The 18,708-nt window shown below is 36.1% G+C and overlaps 1 protein-coding gene across 1 annotated transcript; it reads left to right on the forward strand.

The window, feature by feature from the left end:
* The first annotated feature begins 1,846 nt into the window (after nt 1-1,846).
* lasp1 (LIM and SH3 protein 1) lies at nt 1,847-17,387 on the forward strand. The gene is made up of 7 exons (XM_066641867.1): nt 1,847-2,106; nt 8,936-9,030; nt 11,552-11,636; nt 13,822-13,929; nt 14,995-15,085; nt 15,272-15,360; nt 16,437-17,387. The coding sequence occupies exons 1-7, from the start codon at nt 2,038-2,040 to the stop codon at nt 16,608-16,610; spliced, it is 711 nt and encodes a 236-aa protein (XP_066497964.1). The 5' UTR covers nt 1,847-2,037; the 3' UTR covers nt 16,611-17,387.
* Nucleotides 17,388-18,708: the final 1,321 nt, after the last annotated feature.

Here is an 18,708-nt window from a genome sequence, read left to right on the forward strand (position 1 = left end):
CGTCTCAGTTAATCAAGCAAGAAAAAAAATAAAAAAAGTATTACACACTACAAACAGGCCGAGCACGCTCTAGAACGATTCAAATTCACAAAAGTCATAGAATTCCCATTAAAAAGTTTACTTTATTCACAACTCTAACTGTAACTAGAAAGTAAATATATATTATTTATAGAATCAGAAATTAAGATTCTGTATCAGCTCAGGGATAATATCAGAATTTGGAGATAATATCACAATTATAAGTCCGTGATTACCAGAATAAGAACTTACATTAAATATTATATTAGAACATGAGTTCGGGGATTATCAGGACCTGAAATCAATAAAGTCTCTGACCTACACATTTCAAGCATCAGACCGGATTCGTTGTATCACTCTGAGCGCACACCTCGTGTCGCTCGTGGGTGCAGAACTCCGCTGGTTGCCATGGGAACGCTGCAGCGCCTTGTATTTATACGTAACAAAAAACGGCTTTGACTACACCTGTTACTGAAGGTTAGAGCCACGCTGGATACATTTACCCAAGCCCTCTGATTTGTATAAGTTTATTTGCAGAGACGATGGTAACTTTATGTCACAGGTTTACGTTCTTGCAGTGTTACAAATTTGAAAGACTCCTAAAGGCATCTTGGATTTTGACCACGTTCCATCCATTGTTACCATTGGTTGTTACCAATATGTAGGTGCGTAAATTGCTGTTCCTTACCACTCTGCCTACGGATGAATCCAGGAATTATATGTCCTGAGGCTGAAGATGGCGCCTGCAGTCCACGTTTTTGGACTTTCTGGTCCACATTAAATGGTATATTGTTATCATTAGCCACACCGTTATAAGGCTTAGCCTGTAACTCTGTATAATCATCATATTTAGATTCATGAATCCTCATTCACTTACTGCGCGTCTGACTAAATATGTAAACAAGGTTTCAATGATAGATGACAACAACTTTTATCATTAAATGGCCAAAGCTACTAACTAAAACTACTAGTAGTCAGCAGTTAAGCCCCTAAAACTGGACCTCTTTAAATCCCTTAGGACTCACCTGCAGTACAAAAGCCATGCCCTGCAATGGGATTGGTTCCTATGGTTTATGATGTAGAAAACCCTGGCTGTTGGAAGCTGCCCAGTTGAGTGTTTTTGCAAACCTGGTTAAGCCATGCTAAGCTAATACGTTGAATGCTTATTTATTATACAAATTCTAGCAAATAAACAACTCAACATAGATACTTTTTAACTGTACCCTTCATTTACACGGAGCAGTGTGTTTAATAATTGGGGAAATCAACTGTTTTCACAAACCTTCAATATATTTTCTATAAATCACTCATATATTTTCATATATTTTATAATTCTCTCATTTACAAAGAAAATGACAGTGGCTTATTTTGTAATTATACATACGTGTGTGTGCGTGTGTCTGCTCTTTATATATACTATTTGCTTGTGAGCAAAGACATCACCAATTTAAAGAAACGTAACTAATTTTCCCAGCCGTGGTAGCCATAGATTTCTTAACCACTGTAGCCACAAAATTTTAAAACATTGGTAGAATATACCGTTTTTTATTAAAAGCTATATGTATGAATAGCATTTGCCAACAAAAATGCTGGTATTCAGATTGTGATTAAACCCAATCATTTTTCTTAGGTCCTGCCATTAAAACTAAACTCACTTTTGATCAAGTGATATTTTAGATGTTTAGAGTCACATTAAGCTGAAACGAGAGAGTTCAGTACCACCTGTGTTTAGATACCATCTGTCAACGACGCGCGCTCCCTGTGTGTGACTTTTATATTTCCTCAAGAACGCGAAGCGCGTTCACGTCTCTGTTGTCGTGCACGCGCCTTCCGCGTCTGGTCGCTCGCTCGCTGACAGCCAGCGGTGAAAACATCATCAGCCGCCGCCTGGACTGGATTTATTCAGCTACAAATATACAGAAACGGCAGATACCTGAGAGCCAGCGGCTATTCTTTTATTTAGTTACAGTGACCTGCCGACGGATCTCCGCCTGTGTTTGCCGCGGCCCTGTGATAAAGATGAATCCGCTGTGTAGTAGATGTAACCGAGTCGTGTATCCCACGGAAAAAGTGAATTGTCTTGACAAGGTAAGCTAACCATAAGGGAAATACGGTGAAGCCTGGTGAGGTGTTTAGTTAGTGCCGGTCAGCGCGTTCTATTCATTTCAGCGCTGCTGTATTTTCACCTTTTAATCTAGTTTCATCAATTTTCACCCGTTTCTACTTTATCGGGTCGAACAGAACGGAAGAGGAACCGCTAACGTTAGCAGGCTAATAGCGATGAGCGAATCTTTTCATCGAGTCTGGTCAGTTGGTTCAGCTCATTACAAAGAATCGACTCTTTCGGCTCCCAACGCCTCTTCATTCAGTAGTTGTGCCATGTCTCGTTTCCAACGTTAGCCTAGTGATTTTTAAAATGCACTTATTTATAAAGTATACTCCTAATACACTTTTTAAGGCTGAGTGATCAAGACCTTTCTGACAAAAATTGCAGTAGCGATTTAAATGCGTTTAAGGCCTGTCAATTATCGTTGAGGTGTTACTTGCATAAAACATCATGAGGCAACACTGTTTTTAAAACTTTACTTTTGGGGATCTAGTAAAATATTTCAGGGGAATAAGTGGAAGGTGTACAACATCTACAGCTGTATATTAGGGTCAGTCCTTATGTTTACAATTCAGAATGTACGTTTGTTTTAATAATTGCACATTTTACACTTAAACATTTAAACGTTTAAAGTTCCCCCGAGATATGTCCATTATACCATTATAAGCTATGTCCAGCAAAAGCATAATTGTTTTCTAAATATAGACATCTATTTCAAATGTGGCTTAGAAGTAACTCTCTACGTTCATCTTCATTAGATATGCGTGGATATATGAATATGCAAATAGTCCCCGTCTCTGTGTCCAGTGTCCATTCAACCACTCGTCTGCGCATGATCCGTCTATTAGCATATAAATACAACCACACTGACATGTTACGTAAGTTAAACACCTGATTATTTTTAAATTATCTTAAGTAGATCTTAGTAATTTCACGCCGTTATGCAAGTAGCCACAGTTTTTTAATAAACTAAGAATAGCTGCATATTCTGTTTTTCTGGGCTTAAGGCCTGAATGCTGAATGTAGTGTTCCAGACTTCCAGGTCTCATTCCTTCATTAATTTATCTTCTGTAACTACTTCATCCCAATCAGGGTCGCAGTGGGTCCGAACATATCTGCAGATATTGGGCATGGTGCCAATCCATCACAGAAACCAGCTCACATACTCAGAGATATTACATTTCCCCAAATAAAATTAATGAAAATATGATGTGTGAATCATTAACATTGTTGAAATAAAATGACTACTTATTCAGTCATTAGCTTTTGAATACTGCTTGGTATTTCAAAATATCGAGAGATTGAATGAGTGTCTTGCACCTTTCCGCTGCAGCTGCGTACCCAATTGTCTAGTCTTAATTGAGAAAAAAAAAAAATACGAGTCGACTCCCAGTTTACACAAGAATCAATTCAATGAATTGAGTCGTTTGTGAACGACACATTACTACAAGCTAAGCTAAGCGGATAGCTGGTCAGCTAATGTTAGTTATGAGGATGCAGTGAAGCGTAATATAACACAGAGCATGTTTTTAGCATCTTGATTTTAGCATCTTTAATCTACTAACCTCGGAAAACAAGCGAACTGTTTGGAGCCGTTTAGTCAGTGAATCATGTTCCTGAGTCATTTGAGTTAGCTGGCCATTTAGCTCGTTAAATATTCGGTAAGATTTTTTGTTCGCTCGAGCCAGCGTCTGGGTCTGTTAAGTCACGTAAATGTGAACGTAAGCCATACTATAGCACACACACACCGACAGCCAAATAATGTATGGAGGTGTGTGTGCGGCCTCCACTCTGCTGAGGAACAGGAGAAATCTGACGTGTCACACAGTGTTTGCTGCTACATTCACTTCAGAACGGACTGTAGACTAACGCCCACACCACACAGCTCTACTGCCACTTCATAGCTCATTTCATTTTCAACCTATGTACTGCAACACCTTTTCTTTCTGACCTTTTTGTCGTAGCTTTATTGGTTAAGACTGGGTGCACTGGTCTGGTGTCATTGTTTACTCTGTTCTGAGTCAGATTGCATGTACATGTTGGTCTGCAAACGTTCAAGAGGAATTCACACCAAATCTTTTAATGTTGCATTCTAATTTAAGCTTTGAGATGTAAAACAAATAATTCAGACCATTTAGTTGTGGCATGGTTCATTACAGATATATTTACCAACTCTGATTTCTTTGCGGTGTTGTAGATAGAAGTCACTGTTTTATATACACTGTCAATATTGCTGTAAAATGTACAACAATCCTACATCAACCTCCAGTGTTCTATGTAATTAAAATAGTAATAAGTATATTTTTAAGTTTCCACAACACTTAAAGTAAAAGATTGACGTGTTTGACTTTATTTAATTCCATTAGGAAGCAGACTTGAGTGAAGGAATGCAGATTTTGTCCCTGCAACCTGCAGAAACTATAAATAACTAACTTAAATAAATAACTTTGAATTCAATGTAATGAACAGTCCTAGCTGAGGAAACTGGAAGTAATAAGCCATTTGTCAGTGCAGTGATGGACAAACAACTGTTTATAAAGGCACCAATGTGGGCTGAAGATTTTAGCATATGTAGCTGAGCACTGATCATGAAGTTTTACGTACAGCCTTTTTGATTTCCTCACAGTCCAGGTGGCATATATATGGGGAAGTTGATCTTATCATATTTTTAATAATTAAAGTTCATATATATAGTTCACTATATTGGCCTAGGCTCAGGGAAATACATATTTCCAATATATTTGTTACCAAGTAAATTACATTAATTGCTCCATAGTAAGCAAAACCAATATTTAAAAATTATAAAAGATAAATGCTTTAACATAGCAGCAACATTCAGATTGCGTGCCCATACCAAGGTTACATGTTATATGTCATAAAAGTGAAACCCAGATTCGGATGCAAATAATAAAAATAATAAATTGGCTGGTTGCTCATGAAGCTAACATTGACTGATGCTGATCTAATAATATCTTATTGCCCTTTATAGTTAATTACTGTGATTAAATAAATATTTAATGTTTCATGTTTCTAGTATAATTATTAAGTAATGCCAGGTAATTTTGATCCATTGATTTAAGGACTGTTATTCATATCTCTTTCTGTTTTTACCTGCTAATGCAACAAATGGTAAAACGAAAAAGGACTTCCAAAAAACAGAATATAACATTTTTGCTATCAGGTGAATCAGGTAATTTATTTTATTTTATGACAAGTATTACTTGTAGTCACCTAGTTTTAGAACCTGCCAAGTTTATCTAGTAAATTCTGGTAGAAATATTGTTTTGTATTTGCAGCAAAAGCTGGTCTAGTGCCAGACACTGTAGCTTGTGTGTTCGTGTTTTGTGTAGTTGTAGAATAGTATACGTTTAGTTTACTATTTCTTTTTAATGTAGAGTGGGACAGCAAACTTCATTCTGTGACTTATTGAAAGTACATGACTCCAGATAAGAGTGGAATTACTTTGATGTGAAATTAAACTTCAAACGATGAGCAATTATAAGCTGGCATAAATACATAGGGAATATTATTTAGTTTCTTGTTTTATTTGTTCATCTCTTCTTTGATCAATGTGAGTTTGCTGCTACATATTAAATACGGTCTTTCAATATAAAGTTGAGTTGAAATATTCCAACATGTTCTCCAGTGCTAAATCCAGGGTAAATCTTTCAGAAATTACCCTAAAAAATAATTTCTTTCAGGATGATCAGAAGTCTTTTTTCACACAAAGCTCTGTTGTAATAATGCATGACCATTGCAGTGCTGCTTTAGAGGAAATGTTGCTGTGAATGCAATGACCCTTCAATTTTAACCACCATCTTTGCTACTACAAAACATTTACCTTTCATCTTGGTTTCCAAAGGAAGTGTTACTGCTCAAGAAACTACAGGAATAAATTTGAAGTTACACACCCACACTAAATAGACACAGTGACAATGACTATTATTTTAAAAAAAGCATGAGATTTGTAAGGGTGGGGTCTTCTGTTTTATGTACAGGATTCTTGTGCAAGATGGAATGAGTGGGTGAGAAAGAGAGGTAGAGAGAGCGACCCATACACAGTGTCCGTGGTGTTAGTGATAATGTGTGTAATGGACTTGAAAAAATCGATTGCTGTTAGACAGAGTGGGTTTTGTCAAAATAATCTTGAATAATGACTACTGGGGCCACTTAAACATACAGAGCATTTTAAGAGACAGCCTGATGCATAAAGACTCTATAGCATGCTGGGTGCAGAATTAGTAAGAGATGTATGAAGCATAAACAAGGGCCATGCTGGCTGATTTACACACATGCTCTTTTGTTTTTTACATTGCGGGTAAAGCATAACACTCACTGTCACAATCTTTTACACGGGCTCTCTCTCATGGAGCATTGACATTTCCTTCTTGCTGAAGAGAAGTAAACCATTCCGTTGTCATTCTGCTCCAGCAGTCATGTCCTCTGTCTGACAGGCTCAAGAACATCTCAGAAGGACCACACCCAATGTCTGTTAGACAGAGACCATTATTTTCAACCACCTCAGAAGCTGCCTTGCTCCTTGGTGAAGTCTCTTTAGCAGCAGGAAGCTCTTAGAAATATGCTCAGGCAGGTAGCCGCTAGGCTATATTAAGCACAAGTACCACTTGTTTGCAGCAAAATTGCTATTCCCTGAGCTAATTTGAATGTGGTTGTGTTTTGGATGAGGTCAGGGTTTTGAGGCAGAAAAACATTTGGTAATTTCCTCTAACAGCATTTTGTATTTTGTAGTAAATCATTACATTTATCAAAGTATAATGTGTAAGTGGTGGGAGCTAAGCTGTTTATGGAAGTCAGATTGTAGGTAGATGCTCATCATATTATTTGTTGATTGGCTGATTGTGTTAGAGCCAGGACAGAAGATATAAGTGCCTCCTCTGTCAATTCATGTATGTTCAGACTTGCTTAAGGCTTGTTTAAAAAATAGGCTTAAACAATAACTATTCCAACCCTGTAAATGATCAAATGCTTATATCTTTGTCAGTTACAGCATTCACTGTTTGTTATTAGTAAATTAGAGCTGGCTAATATGAGTGTATTATATTCTTTTATTCTCTGCTTGCACAACCATTGCATTACACAACACTGGAGGGAAATACAACAATCTGGTAAACCTGAGTTAATGAAATTCTGACAGCCATTCATGTGTTTACCAGGAATTTTATGCATTTACTTTACACTGGTTGTTGTTGTCTGGCTCTCTGTAATTTTTCTAAAGTTACCTGTAGGTTTAAATTTTATTAAAGGACCAAAGATACCCACATTGTTACATATCACAGTATATCTAACATACTGCCTTTTCCCCTCTTTTAGTGTATATTAATTACATTTAAGAATGAAATCCAGTACATACATTGGTGAGAAACAGCAGCCAAACGTGCAAAGCGTACTTTCAACCAAGACAGTTTAGGGCAACCAATTCACCTAACCTCCATGTTTTTGGACTGTGGGAGAAGACCCCAGAGGAAACCCATGCAGACACAGGGAAAACATGGGAACTCCATCTAGCTGAGACTTGAACCCAAGATCCTAGCACTGAGAGGCAAATTTCCTAAACACAAAGCCACAGTGTGTTCTTACATTACTTGCAGTGTGTTTGCTTGCTTTCTATAGCATATGCCTGGAACTTCAGTGAGCTTTGAAAAAATATCACATTTTTACAGTTCTCATGTGACTCAAAAGTAGTAGGACAAACAAACACTGTGATATTAGTTGTGATTCTGCCTGGTACCCTCTGCATTGATTAAATTATATTCTGCTTTTATTCTCTCTCTCTTGCTGTATTATAATCATACGTATATGGATATCAAGGTGGAATTTAGGGTAGTGAGTTTGGCCAGACGCCTTGTGTGTTGTCCACTGTTATCAGTAAAACTTTACCAAAGTCAATAATGAGTCAAGGGCCAAACGTCCAGTGCACTTCTGAACTACACATACAGTGCGCTGTGTAAGTTTTTTGTTATACTGTGTATGTAGGTGTCTTGAAGTCTCAGGGTGTTTCCCAGCTACATTGTTCAATGTTGGAATTGTTCTCTAAGCTGGGAAAGTGGTGATGTAATTCAGTCAGCAGCTGCAGTTTGTTAAATATTTCTACACTCATACGGCACCAGTGAGTTTGTAGTCATGCTTTAAGTGGGTAGAATAAATTTGCAAGAATAGTCAGCCAAAAACAAATGCAAAATATGCTAAATTTGTGCGTGTGAGAGAGAGTGGTTGTTGTAAAGGAGTGTCTAACTGTTGCCTTGTCTTGATAATTAATTTTCATATCCTTTTCTGAGCAGGGAGTATTTTTAGTAATAACTAAGAGTGACTCACAGGATTGTCTACAAAGATTTTTATAACATCTAAGTCAATGCTTGGATTGCTGCTTCCAATTCCAGCATGGTTTTTAAATTTTTTTATATTTTTTATTTATTTTTTTTAATATGGATGCGTTCAAAAAGGCCCGTACTAGACCTAAACATTCATTCAGATCAGTGTTTTTCAGACCCCCACACCCCCCCATTGCCCCACCCCATGTATTTATTTTACTGTTTTCGCTTTTTTTCATGACACAATGTTGCAAAAAATGTTAAGATAGAAGTAACCATTATAATAATAATACATATATAATAATACACACCACATTGTGTATTATTATGGGACTATACTCTCAGTGAATAGTCATTCATTTGTCAAGAAAGAAAAGTGCAATTTTTGCCAAATCTGTACAGATAAAGCAGGGTCTGTGTGATACCTTGTGATGGATTGGTAAATTTTTCATGGCCTCTTTTCTCTCTTTTTCTCATTCAGTTTTGGCATAAAGGATGCTTTAGCTGTGAGGTATGCAAGATGACTCTAAACATGAAGAACTACAAAGGCTTTGAGAAGAGACCATACTGCAATGCGTAAGTAAATATGCAAGTGTGAAATAATAAGGCCAGTTGTACTAATAGGTCTTAGCTAAGACTGGCTTAAGACCCTGGAACACAAATCCAGTGAGGAAAAACTAGTGCCAACAAAGGCAGACGGATCATCACACTTGATCAGCTTACTATTGCCTCTTGTGTGCTGACAATTAGTACTTGAACATGCTGCAAAGTCTAAAGCAGTCAGCCAGAACATATCTATAAAATTAATTTATAGAAGTTATATTAATATCTATAAAAGTGTTACACTGTGAAAAAAATAGGGCTGTTAAAAATTAATATTTTAATAAATAGTTAATCATATGAAATAATTAGCAAATAATCACATATAAGTTTCCTGTAAATGTTACAGAAATTTAAAAAATGTCAGCTAATCGAGTGAGTGTGCATGGACAAGGGTATTTGTGACACTCAAACAGGAAAAAGAGCTCGTGGATAGCATGCCCTCTTGAGAGTGCCATTTAGTTCTCTCACGAGCAGCCACTAAAACCAGATCAACTCAGTGAATCAGCAAAAACAGAGCTGACAAGAGCCAAGTTGATCTAGATAACTATGGGATATACCAAAAAAACTATAGGCTGTTGTCAGCCTTCTGATGAGCCAACAGTCAGCTTGGTGCATCAGTGCCCTTAGCTGTCAAACCTGTCATAGCTAGGACTGTTTTTTAGAAAGCAGTTTTTGCCCATTGCATGTAAAAATTTTGCATCTGCCTGCTCTTTCTAAACATTGGCATTCTGTAAGATAGTGTCTAACTACAGACATAATGGCGATACATTAAAGCTTCCTGACTGCTGCTGCACAGTAAGAGTTGCAGCGGCAAATGTTTCTAGTTACCGTAGTGTGTAACAGCACTTTAACCAAAAAAAAAAGTTACCATAGAATAGAACAGGTCTAAAATTTAGCTTACACCTGCTCACGGAAGGAAATAAAATTTAAACTTTCAGACTCATTCCAAAATACACCAAAAAAAACATTTATTGACAACTCATATGCCTTACTTCTCTGAATTTCTCTAAATCTCCCTTTTATCTAAAAATAATTGCCATGCAACTCAGACACAGTGAATTGTGAAGTTGTTTAGAAATTTGTACATACATCTTAGGAGTCTTCTCTGTTTAGTTTTCATTCCCTTGTTCTGTGCATAGAGTGATATTTATTTAAGTTATTAGTTACATGTAATCTTAGTTTTTATCCCCTTTTGGACTCTGAGAAGTGTGAAATGGGCTGCAAACGGGATCCGTGTCTTTTCCAGGTGCAGTGATCTGTTAGTATATCTCACTAATTCAATCTGAAGTCCCCTGTGGGTAAATGAAACCCTCTGAGTCATTAGAATCTCTTAATTTGGTTCATTTCCGTTTGTACTCATTCTTTCTTTGGTTGTTAGTTTACACTCTGCCTTAGTGATGAAATCTCAGAAAAGTACTAAATTAAATATTTTAAAATACTGGTGCTTATTTAAAACAAGTCCACCAAACCCACCCAATATTATATCTTGCATTCTCTGATAATACACACAGTATAGAGATATTTAGCATAACTGATGGACAGAATACTCAGGTCTTTGTGGCTGTTCCCAGGAATACTGGACTTGTAGTCTAAACAGGAAATATTTAGATAGAGATTTACAAGCACAACATATCACACTTGACTATACACAGACACACCTACATGACTTTACCATACAAAAGGGCATATACAAAACTTCACAATGTTGTGGAAACAAAGATTAATTTTGGTATGCTATTGCTGTTAATTTATTTGTAATTGTTTTTTAACATATAACATTTTATAAGTTAAAATTAAAATGTGACTATTAGTACTCCATCTTCAGTTTTGGCTATTCATTTTTATAGATTTTTATTTTTCCATTTTAAGATGGTAGGTAATGAAATTGTGCTATATGCAATACACAATATTCACCTTTGCTCAGTGAAAATAGTGGCAATAAAAAAAAAGGGTAGTGTCGATCTTTGTCAAACACTTTTCCCTGATAGTGTATGACAATTACTTTTTAGGACGTTACATATTGTTTTGTTTATTTCTGTTTTCTAAACAGTTTTTGTTATTTACATTTGTAACAGACACATGTCTGATAGACTATTTCTTCCTTTTTCTCCTCCAACTGATAAACTTTTGACAGGTTACCAACTGCTTTGTCAGTGGCGTATTATGGTAGTGGTTAATTTAAGACAGGTCCAGTAGGCCTAATGAAAGCCTTCTTGAAGAGAGCAGCAAAAACACACTGCTCTAATTACCTAATGGTAAAGTATGGCAGAAGACATACAGTTAGCACAAACACACACACACACACACACATAATCCTATGTGTTCTGACCTTCTGGCACAGAAAAAAATTAATTTAAGGTTTCACATATGTTTTGTATTTTGTTGTTAACAAGCTCTCAATGACTGGGTGTGTGTATTAGTGTGTGTGCACATGTGCATGTGATTATAGGTTTGCATTAAAGGCTAATTGTGATAATTGTGATGTCTCCTACAGACACTACCCGAAAACATCATTCACCAGTGTTGCTGACACTCCAGAAAACCTGCGCCTGAAACAGCAGAGCAAGATGCAGAGCCAGGTACCAAATGTTTAATGATTGCACTACTTACATTTTAAGCCCAGGACACTGTTTACAGAAGTAACCTACAATGTTGTGAAGTTTTCACTAAACCTAATAAAATATTTCAACCTAAATCATTCCGAAAATATTTCACATTTTCAGCAGTATCTAGGCGTATTTCTTTGTAATATGAGCTGTTTCATTGTACTAGACCTTGTGCAGGTTTCAGGTCTTCCTGTTTAACAATCAGTACATACCAAAATACTAGGCCATGCATGAAAATGGTTATACAGTACTGCTCAAAATTGGAATCACTTGATATTATTGACTATTTAAATTATTTTGTTTGCAATAATTATTTATTCATAATGGATTTTAAAAATGGTCTAGTAGTCTTTCAGTAGTTCTGTGAATAAAAATGTGAATAATTTTTAAACCAAACTGAAGTCTTTAATAATTTATTATATAATTACTTTTATTATTTCCAGGTTTAAGGTCCAAGTACAATATAGTATGATATTCCACTATAAATTAGTTCAGTGTAATAATTTAATTTTCACTGTTATACTGATCCTCACGTACATCTTCATCATCACATTATCCACTCCTATTATTTAGTGACTACAGAAAAATTGATGTTAGTTTTGTATTTAATTGAATGAGTAACTGAAGGGCCTCACTTAATCATTTACTGTCTTCTTCTGATATTGCTTTCTGCTTAAAGTTATAAGCACTGACTCTTGGCTTCACTCTTACTCTCCATGCAGATCTCTCCTTGTTTCTTTGTTTACAGTTATGGTTCAGTCCTCTCTTGGTTTCAGTCTTTCAGTCCATTTACTCCTCCTGTGCCCTCCCACATTCCCATAACATCTCTCTGAATAGTTACATCTACCCTCATATCTTACTGATGGGAGTAGTTTGGTCCGTTTAGTGTTGATAAACATGTGTAAACTGAGCTACACATACAAATTATACACTACTCCACCCGTGTTTTTCTATTGAGGAGAGGAGATTAGGGGTGTTAAAATGGAAGAAAAAAACAACATCTGGTGCCCTCATAACACTCCTCCTGATCTCTCGATAGTGTATTTATTTATTATTTACTCTATATTTTCTTCTTATTCAGAAAAGGCAACTGCTTTGTTTATGTGCTTATGTGTGGATTAGGAGAAATATAGGGAGCCGTCCAGATTTCTGATGCCCCACCCCCAATGGATTAGAGTAGAGAATAAATTGTCTCTTTCTGCATCTGGAAAAAAAAAAGATTTGTATTTTGTACGTGATATCCCTTAAATGCACAAAACACAAAAAGTGATGTTACATGTCCTGCAGTAACTACAGAGTACAAACAAGTGAAAAATATGCATTCCATAAAAAGCTTGCCATGAGTAATATGCCAACAAGTACACATTCTTTTTTTTTCCCCTCTTTTATTCATTCATCCATTCATTCTTGCCAAGAGGAATTTGCCCACAGTACATTTTTTGTTCCTAAATATATATTTTTCCTATGTGTATATACTCACTAAATTTGTGGTTCATTATTAATAGATATTACTAACATGCCCCAAACTAGGTTAGGGTAATGATTCATTTTAATGTCTTTGTTTGGGATGTTGTGTCATAAACTTTATAGTCTATTTTTGTTCCCAAATCCTTTGTGAGAAAATTAGAGGGAACATTGTCTGGAACTGTCACTGAGCCCAGTCTGTGGCCATAGCTGGAACTGTGGGCGTCCCTTTCTCTTTTAGTTAGAGTTTATTCATTGACCCAGCACTTGACAAAGTTACTGCAACCAAACACTTTGAATCTATTACAGGACTGTATTCAGCTTGCTGAGATACTTGAGATGTGTAATCCAGCAGTCAAGAGAAATGCTTTGAAACTGTAGGACATGACATTTATTTCTTACTTGCAATATAGCTTCCTTTTCATTTTGCCAAACATCTCTGCCACTTCTGAAACTTAAACCATAGCCTTGTTAAGGATATTGTCACTGCCTCAATGAAACCTTCTAACTTTATTCTTATTTTTCCTTCTGTTTTGTTTTTTTTTTAAACATGAAATGATTACCTAACCTTTACCTCCTAAATATCTCTTGATCTATATTAGTTCCAGTGCACAAGTTTTCTTAGTATAATGGAAGCTTACAAAATGTAAATTTATTTGCCTAATATATATAACTTATTTGTATGTTTTTGCAGGTGCTCTACAAGGAGGAGTTTGAGAAGAACAAAGGAAAAGGGTTCAGTGTTGTGGCTGACACACCAGAGATGCAGAGAATCAAGAAAACACAAGATCAGATCAGCAACGTAGGTTAAATGCTAGACTCTTTGTTTCTGGCATATTAACACTAGTGGGATTGTAATTTAACTAAAGTCCTTTGTCTTTAACATATTAACATATTAATTATCAGCACACTGGTAGTGATGAAATATTATAGTGAGCAGGGATTTATTTAATATTTTACATATATATATTTTTTGTAACAGAGGAAAATGTATGTGAAATTGGATTTGTGCTATTAACAGAATCCTCTTGTTTAGATAAACATATGGAATGGTAACTGGTGTGCATAACTGATAAATAGTTAAACTGATTTGGGGGTGGTTTTATAGGTACATTTTTCCATTTGCTTATCACTGTATTTAAGGCATATACTTTATTTTATTCTGTGCCACTCGACTTGCTGATCTTCTCAGAACTTACGGAAACTGTCTTATGAATGTGTTAAATTGGTCACACTGATTGAAAGGAATGGAAATGTACATCAGACAGATTAAAAGAATGGGTAGTGACTGAATCGGGACTCACAACTTTCAAAGTAAAATCATGGTGTTTAAAAATGGAGTGGTTAGTAATCACAATAAGTTTGCCTGAATAGGAATGTGAGAATCCTAGTAAATGAAATGGGGACAAAAAAAAGATTTTGTCATTTAACATAGATCATTATTATTATTATTATTATCACAGTATCTGCTGTGCTTATTTAGAGCAATATTGCAGTTTAATAGCTATTTGAATGTTAAGAAATGATTTCGTTTGCTCTAATTGAACATGGCAATAACAGATCATGAAGCCTTAAATAGCTCTAAAAGCTAATGAAGGCATGTAGCAATGAAACTCATCCCTAATTTTTACGCTCCTATCTTCTTACACTGAAGTATATGGTGGTTAAAATGGTTAACCAACATTCATGCCTGAAATAGACTTAAATATAGTCTGTGGGTTCTTCTCCAGAACTGTGGTAACATGTCAAGATATTTTAAGTATATATTCATCCTCAGTGTTAGTGTAATTATGTGCTCTAATTGTGGGCGTTGCTGTTACAGATATGGTATATGATTTCAGGCTCTGTTCCCTCTTGTATATTATAGATAAAATACCATGAGGAATTTGAAAAAAGTAGAATGGGAGGAGATGCTCCACCACCTCACCATCCACCACAGCAACAACACACAGCTCCAGGTACATGTACTAACTGCTGACTACATTAACCACAACAACCATTATTGGTTAATGTTTGTGTGTCCTTAGCTTGGACACATGGAAAAAAGAACAGAGAAATCCTAGTCACATGCTATCCTTATCTGTCTTTTTTCCCCCTCTTGATTTGTCTTTTCATTTGTTTTTCCTCTCTCTTTCTTTTCCCAGCATATCAACCCCCAGCTACATCACAGAACTACCACTATGAACCTGAACCAGTACGCCAAGCTGCTGCAGCTCCACCACCTAGCTCTGGGGTAATATATTAACTAGTGCACAAACACACACACACACACACACTGTTTTTCCCTTCACAAAAGCCTTTGGAACTGTCCCAGTACCTCTACTGATCAGAGGCCCCACTTTCTCTGCAGTGATTCAGCACCTTTCTTAGGATGAATACTACAGCTTTTCTTATTCCTCTCAGGTCTAAAGGGCTCCAAACTGCTTTCATCTCACAACAACATTCAACATTCTTCTGCCTCAACAATGCACCACTGGCTTTCAGGCATGATTTTACAGAAATATTTGTTAAATTAAAAAAAACTTTTGTAAAACGACATTCCTGAATCTGATTATTTTCTTTAACTTCTTTAAATTTTCATATTTTTTGTTTCCTAAGACAGCCCACTTTTTAATCTCCTTCCTGTCTTGGGTCTTCTTTCTAGTTTATATCTTTACTGGATTTTCTATAAATAGCATAAAACAGAAATAAAAAAGCTCTGAATAAAACATGACAGAAGCATGAGAAATAAACATAAGAAAATACCAACCAAATTTTTGAAACAGGCTAGACTCTTAGGAAACACTTTTGTTAGTGAATATCACAGAGTAGGTGCTGTATGCCTTAAATATAGGTTCCAGACCTTTATTAAAGGTATCATTCATTAGGGATGCACTCAACTATAAGATTGTGCCATGAATTTTTTGATGGAGCAACATCCCTAATCCAAAAGTGCAGTATATTCTTCCTGGCTGTGAATGTCAGGAGATTGAATAACGCCTTGTGTTCACTGTTTATAAATATGACCACCTGGAACACCAAGAAGTCTGCTCATAGGATCCAGAAATATTGGAACACCAAAATTTACATACAGCTCCTTCACAGTATCAGACCACTAGCTTTGAAGCTTCGTACGTGACCAGAAACGGTGAACAAAAGTGAATTGTATGAATAAATCTCCCAGTTCTGACTGTGCTTTGGGTAAGCTAATATTTTGATAGGCAGAAAAGATGTTATATAATTATATAATTTGACACAATATTCATGCATTGTGTTTGGGTCATATTGCTAATCTCGACTCATCTCTATGAATTTACTTTGTGTTTTCAGAAACGCTACCGGGCAGTATATGACTATGCAGCAGCTGATGAAGATGAGGTGTCATTCCTGGATGGAGATGTGATAGTGGACGTGCAGCCAATCGACGAGGGCTGGATGTATGGCAGAGTGGAACGCACTGGTCAACAGGGCATGCTGCCTGCTAACTATGTGGAGGCCATCTGAGAAAAAGGGATAGAGAGGTGAAGAGGGAGTAAGGAAAAAATATAGAGAGAGGGTTCTAGAAAGAGAGAGAAAGAGAGAGAGAGAGGGGGGAGAAATGGATAACAAGAAGCCCAGTGCCATCTCATATTTTAAGAGCTTTCTTCTTTTTTTTTCTTGTTCGTGCTATCCTATTAATGTGTCTATGCTAATAACTCATGTAAATCAAACATGATACACATGCATTCATAAACACACACACACACACATACATACACACACACACAGTTACACACAGTGTATAGACGTATATACACAAAGTGTTTGCCCTTTTATTGCTCTGCCTGCTCTGTTTCTCTCTGTTGCTCCCTCTTTTGCTCTGACTGTCTGTCTTTTCTTGTGTTTCTTCAAGTCTTGGAGAGGTGCTGTCACAAGTGGCACTTAACGTCTTAACTAGACACACAGACACACCCACTCGGGCCTGTGAACTTTTCAAGGCCTGCCATATAGCACTTCGTGAAAACAAGCAGCCCTAGCCATGTCAATCATTCCACAGTTGCCATGACAATGAGAATCTATTCCAAACTTCAGTGATCTTATTTTTCTTCTGTGTCCTCTTTGCAGCCTGTTGTCGGTTGTATCTATCATTCTGGCCCATTGTGGCATCTCACTGGTAGTACAGTAGTAATGCTTGAACATGAGACTTCTGATCATTCCATTTTGTTCCACTCTTAAAGCATATCCATCAGACCTCTTGCATTATGGGTATTGTAGTGAAACTGGAATATATATTTTATATATCAATATATATATATATATATATATATATATATATATATATATATATATATATATATATATATATATATAGACGTTTGTTTTTTTTGTTTTTTTAAAAAAGATCCTCCCATTCTGATGTCAGTTCTTGTATGGATAATTAGAAGAAGGGTGAGCCCCACTGATATGGCAATGTTGCCATTGTGTCCTTCACATTTAACGCTTCATCTCTGTGCTATCAATTACAACAAAGAATTAAGTCTGTTCTACAAAACACACTGATTTATAGGTAAAACTAAAGCAGTATTTTCTACCACAAACCCACCATTTAGCTAGTTAGCTAAGAGCAGAACTGTAGAATCAGTGAGGGGAGAAGAACTGAAGCACAATATTGAGGATCGTTTTAGAGAGTTTTTGTCTTGACATCAGTTAAGCCTAGTCCTGGACTAAATCTCACTGTTGATGTTGGTTCTCTGGAAAATGCTTTGTAGTCATAGACTAAGCAAAATCTGTATCGAGAGCTAGATATAGATCTGTTCATTAAATTTTTTTTTTTGTTTCAGAACATTCCATATGCATATGCATCCTATGAAAATGTATCACAGCACTATTTTGTATAATATTTTTTTCCTTCCCTCATACCATGCTTATTCTCATTGCCTTGTTGGTATTGTATGAGGCGGAATTGTAATACCAGTTAATCAATACTAGTGGAATAAAACAGATCTATTTGTATATCAAGGCAGGCAGTGTTCCTTTTATTTTTATCTTTATAGGACCTAGCATGTCATACTGTAACCTTCCTAGAAAGACAATTACCTTTGCTGCTGAAAGATTGTGAGAATCTCTTTAGACCATACTGTATTTTGTCAGACGACTTATTGTCAAAAATATATGCTGAAAGACTGAAATCAAAATAATCAGTAGTAGTCTACAATGATTTTTTTTTCCATATTGTCAAATGCATGCTGTAATAATTTGATTTGACCTCAGCTGTGTCTTTGTTCTTAAAGAGAAGTCATTTTTGTCTTATTCCCTTAATTACGGCCAACCACATTGCTTACAAATTCTGTTGCCTCTCAGATATTGCAGTTTTTACATTAACTAGAACACAACATGCAGCTGGACTGTGAGCTTTTTTGAAATATATTCCGAAGCTTGAGATCCATCACCATAACCTTAAACTTAACAGATGCTGTCTACTATGTCCTCAGTTCCTGTAAATACAATACTGTGCAAAAATCTGGTCATAACAGCCATCAGTTACAATTTAATAATTTCAAGAGAAATATCAGAGGTATTCATTTATAAGATTGTCCACTGGTAAGGAAGGGGAAACTCAAAG

This window comes from Hoplias malabaricus, chromosome 13 (assembly GCF_029633855.1).
Source record: "Hoplias malabaricus isolate fHopMal1 chromosome 13, fHopMal1.hap1, whole genome shotgun sequence".
Lineage (NCBI taxonomy): Eukaryota > Metazoa > Chordata > Actinopteri > Characiformes > Erythrinidae > Hoplias > Hoplias malabaricus.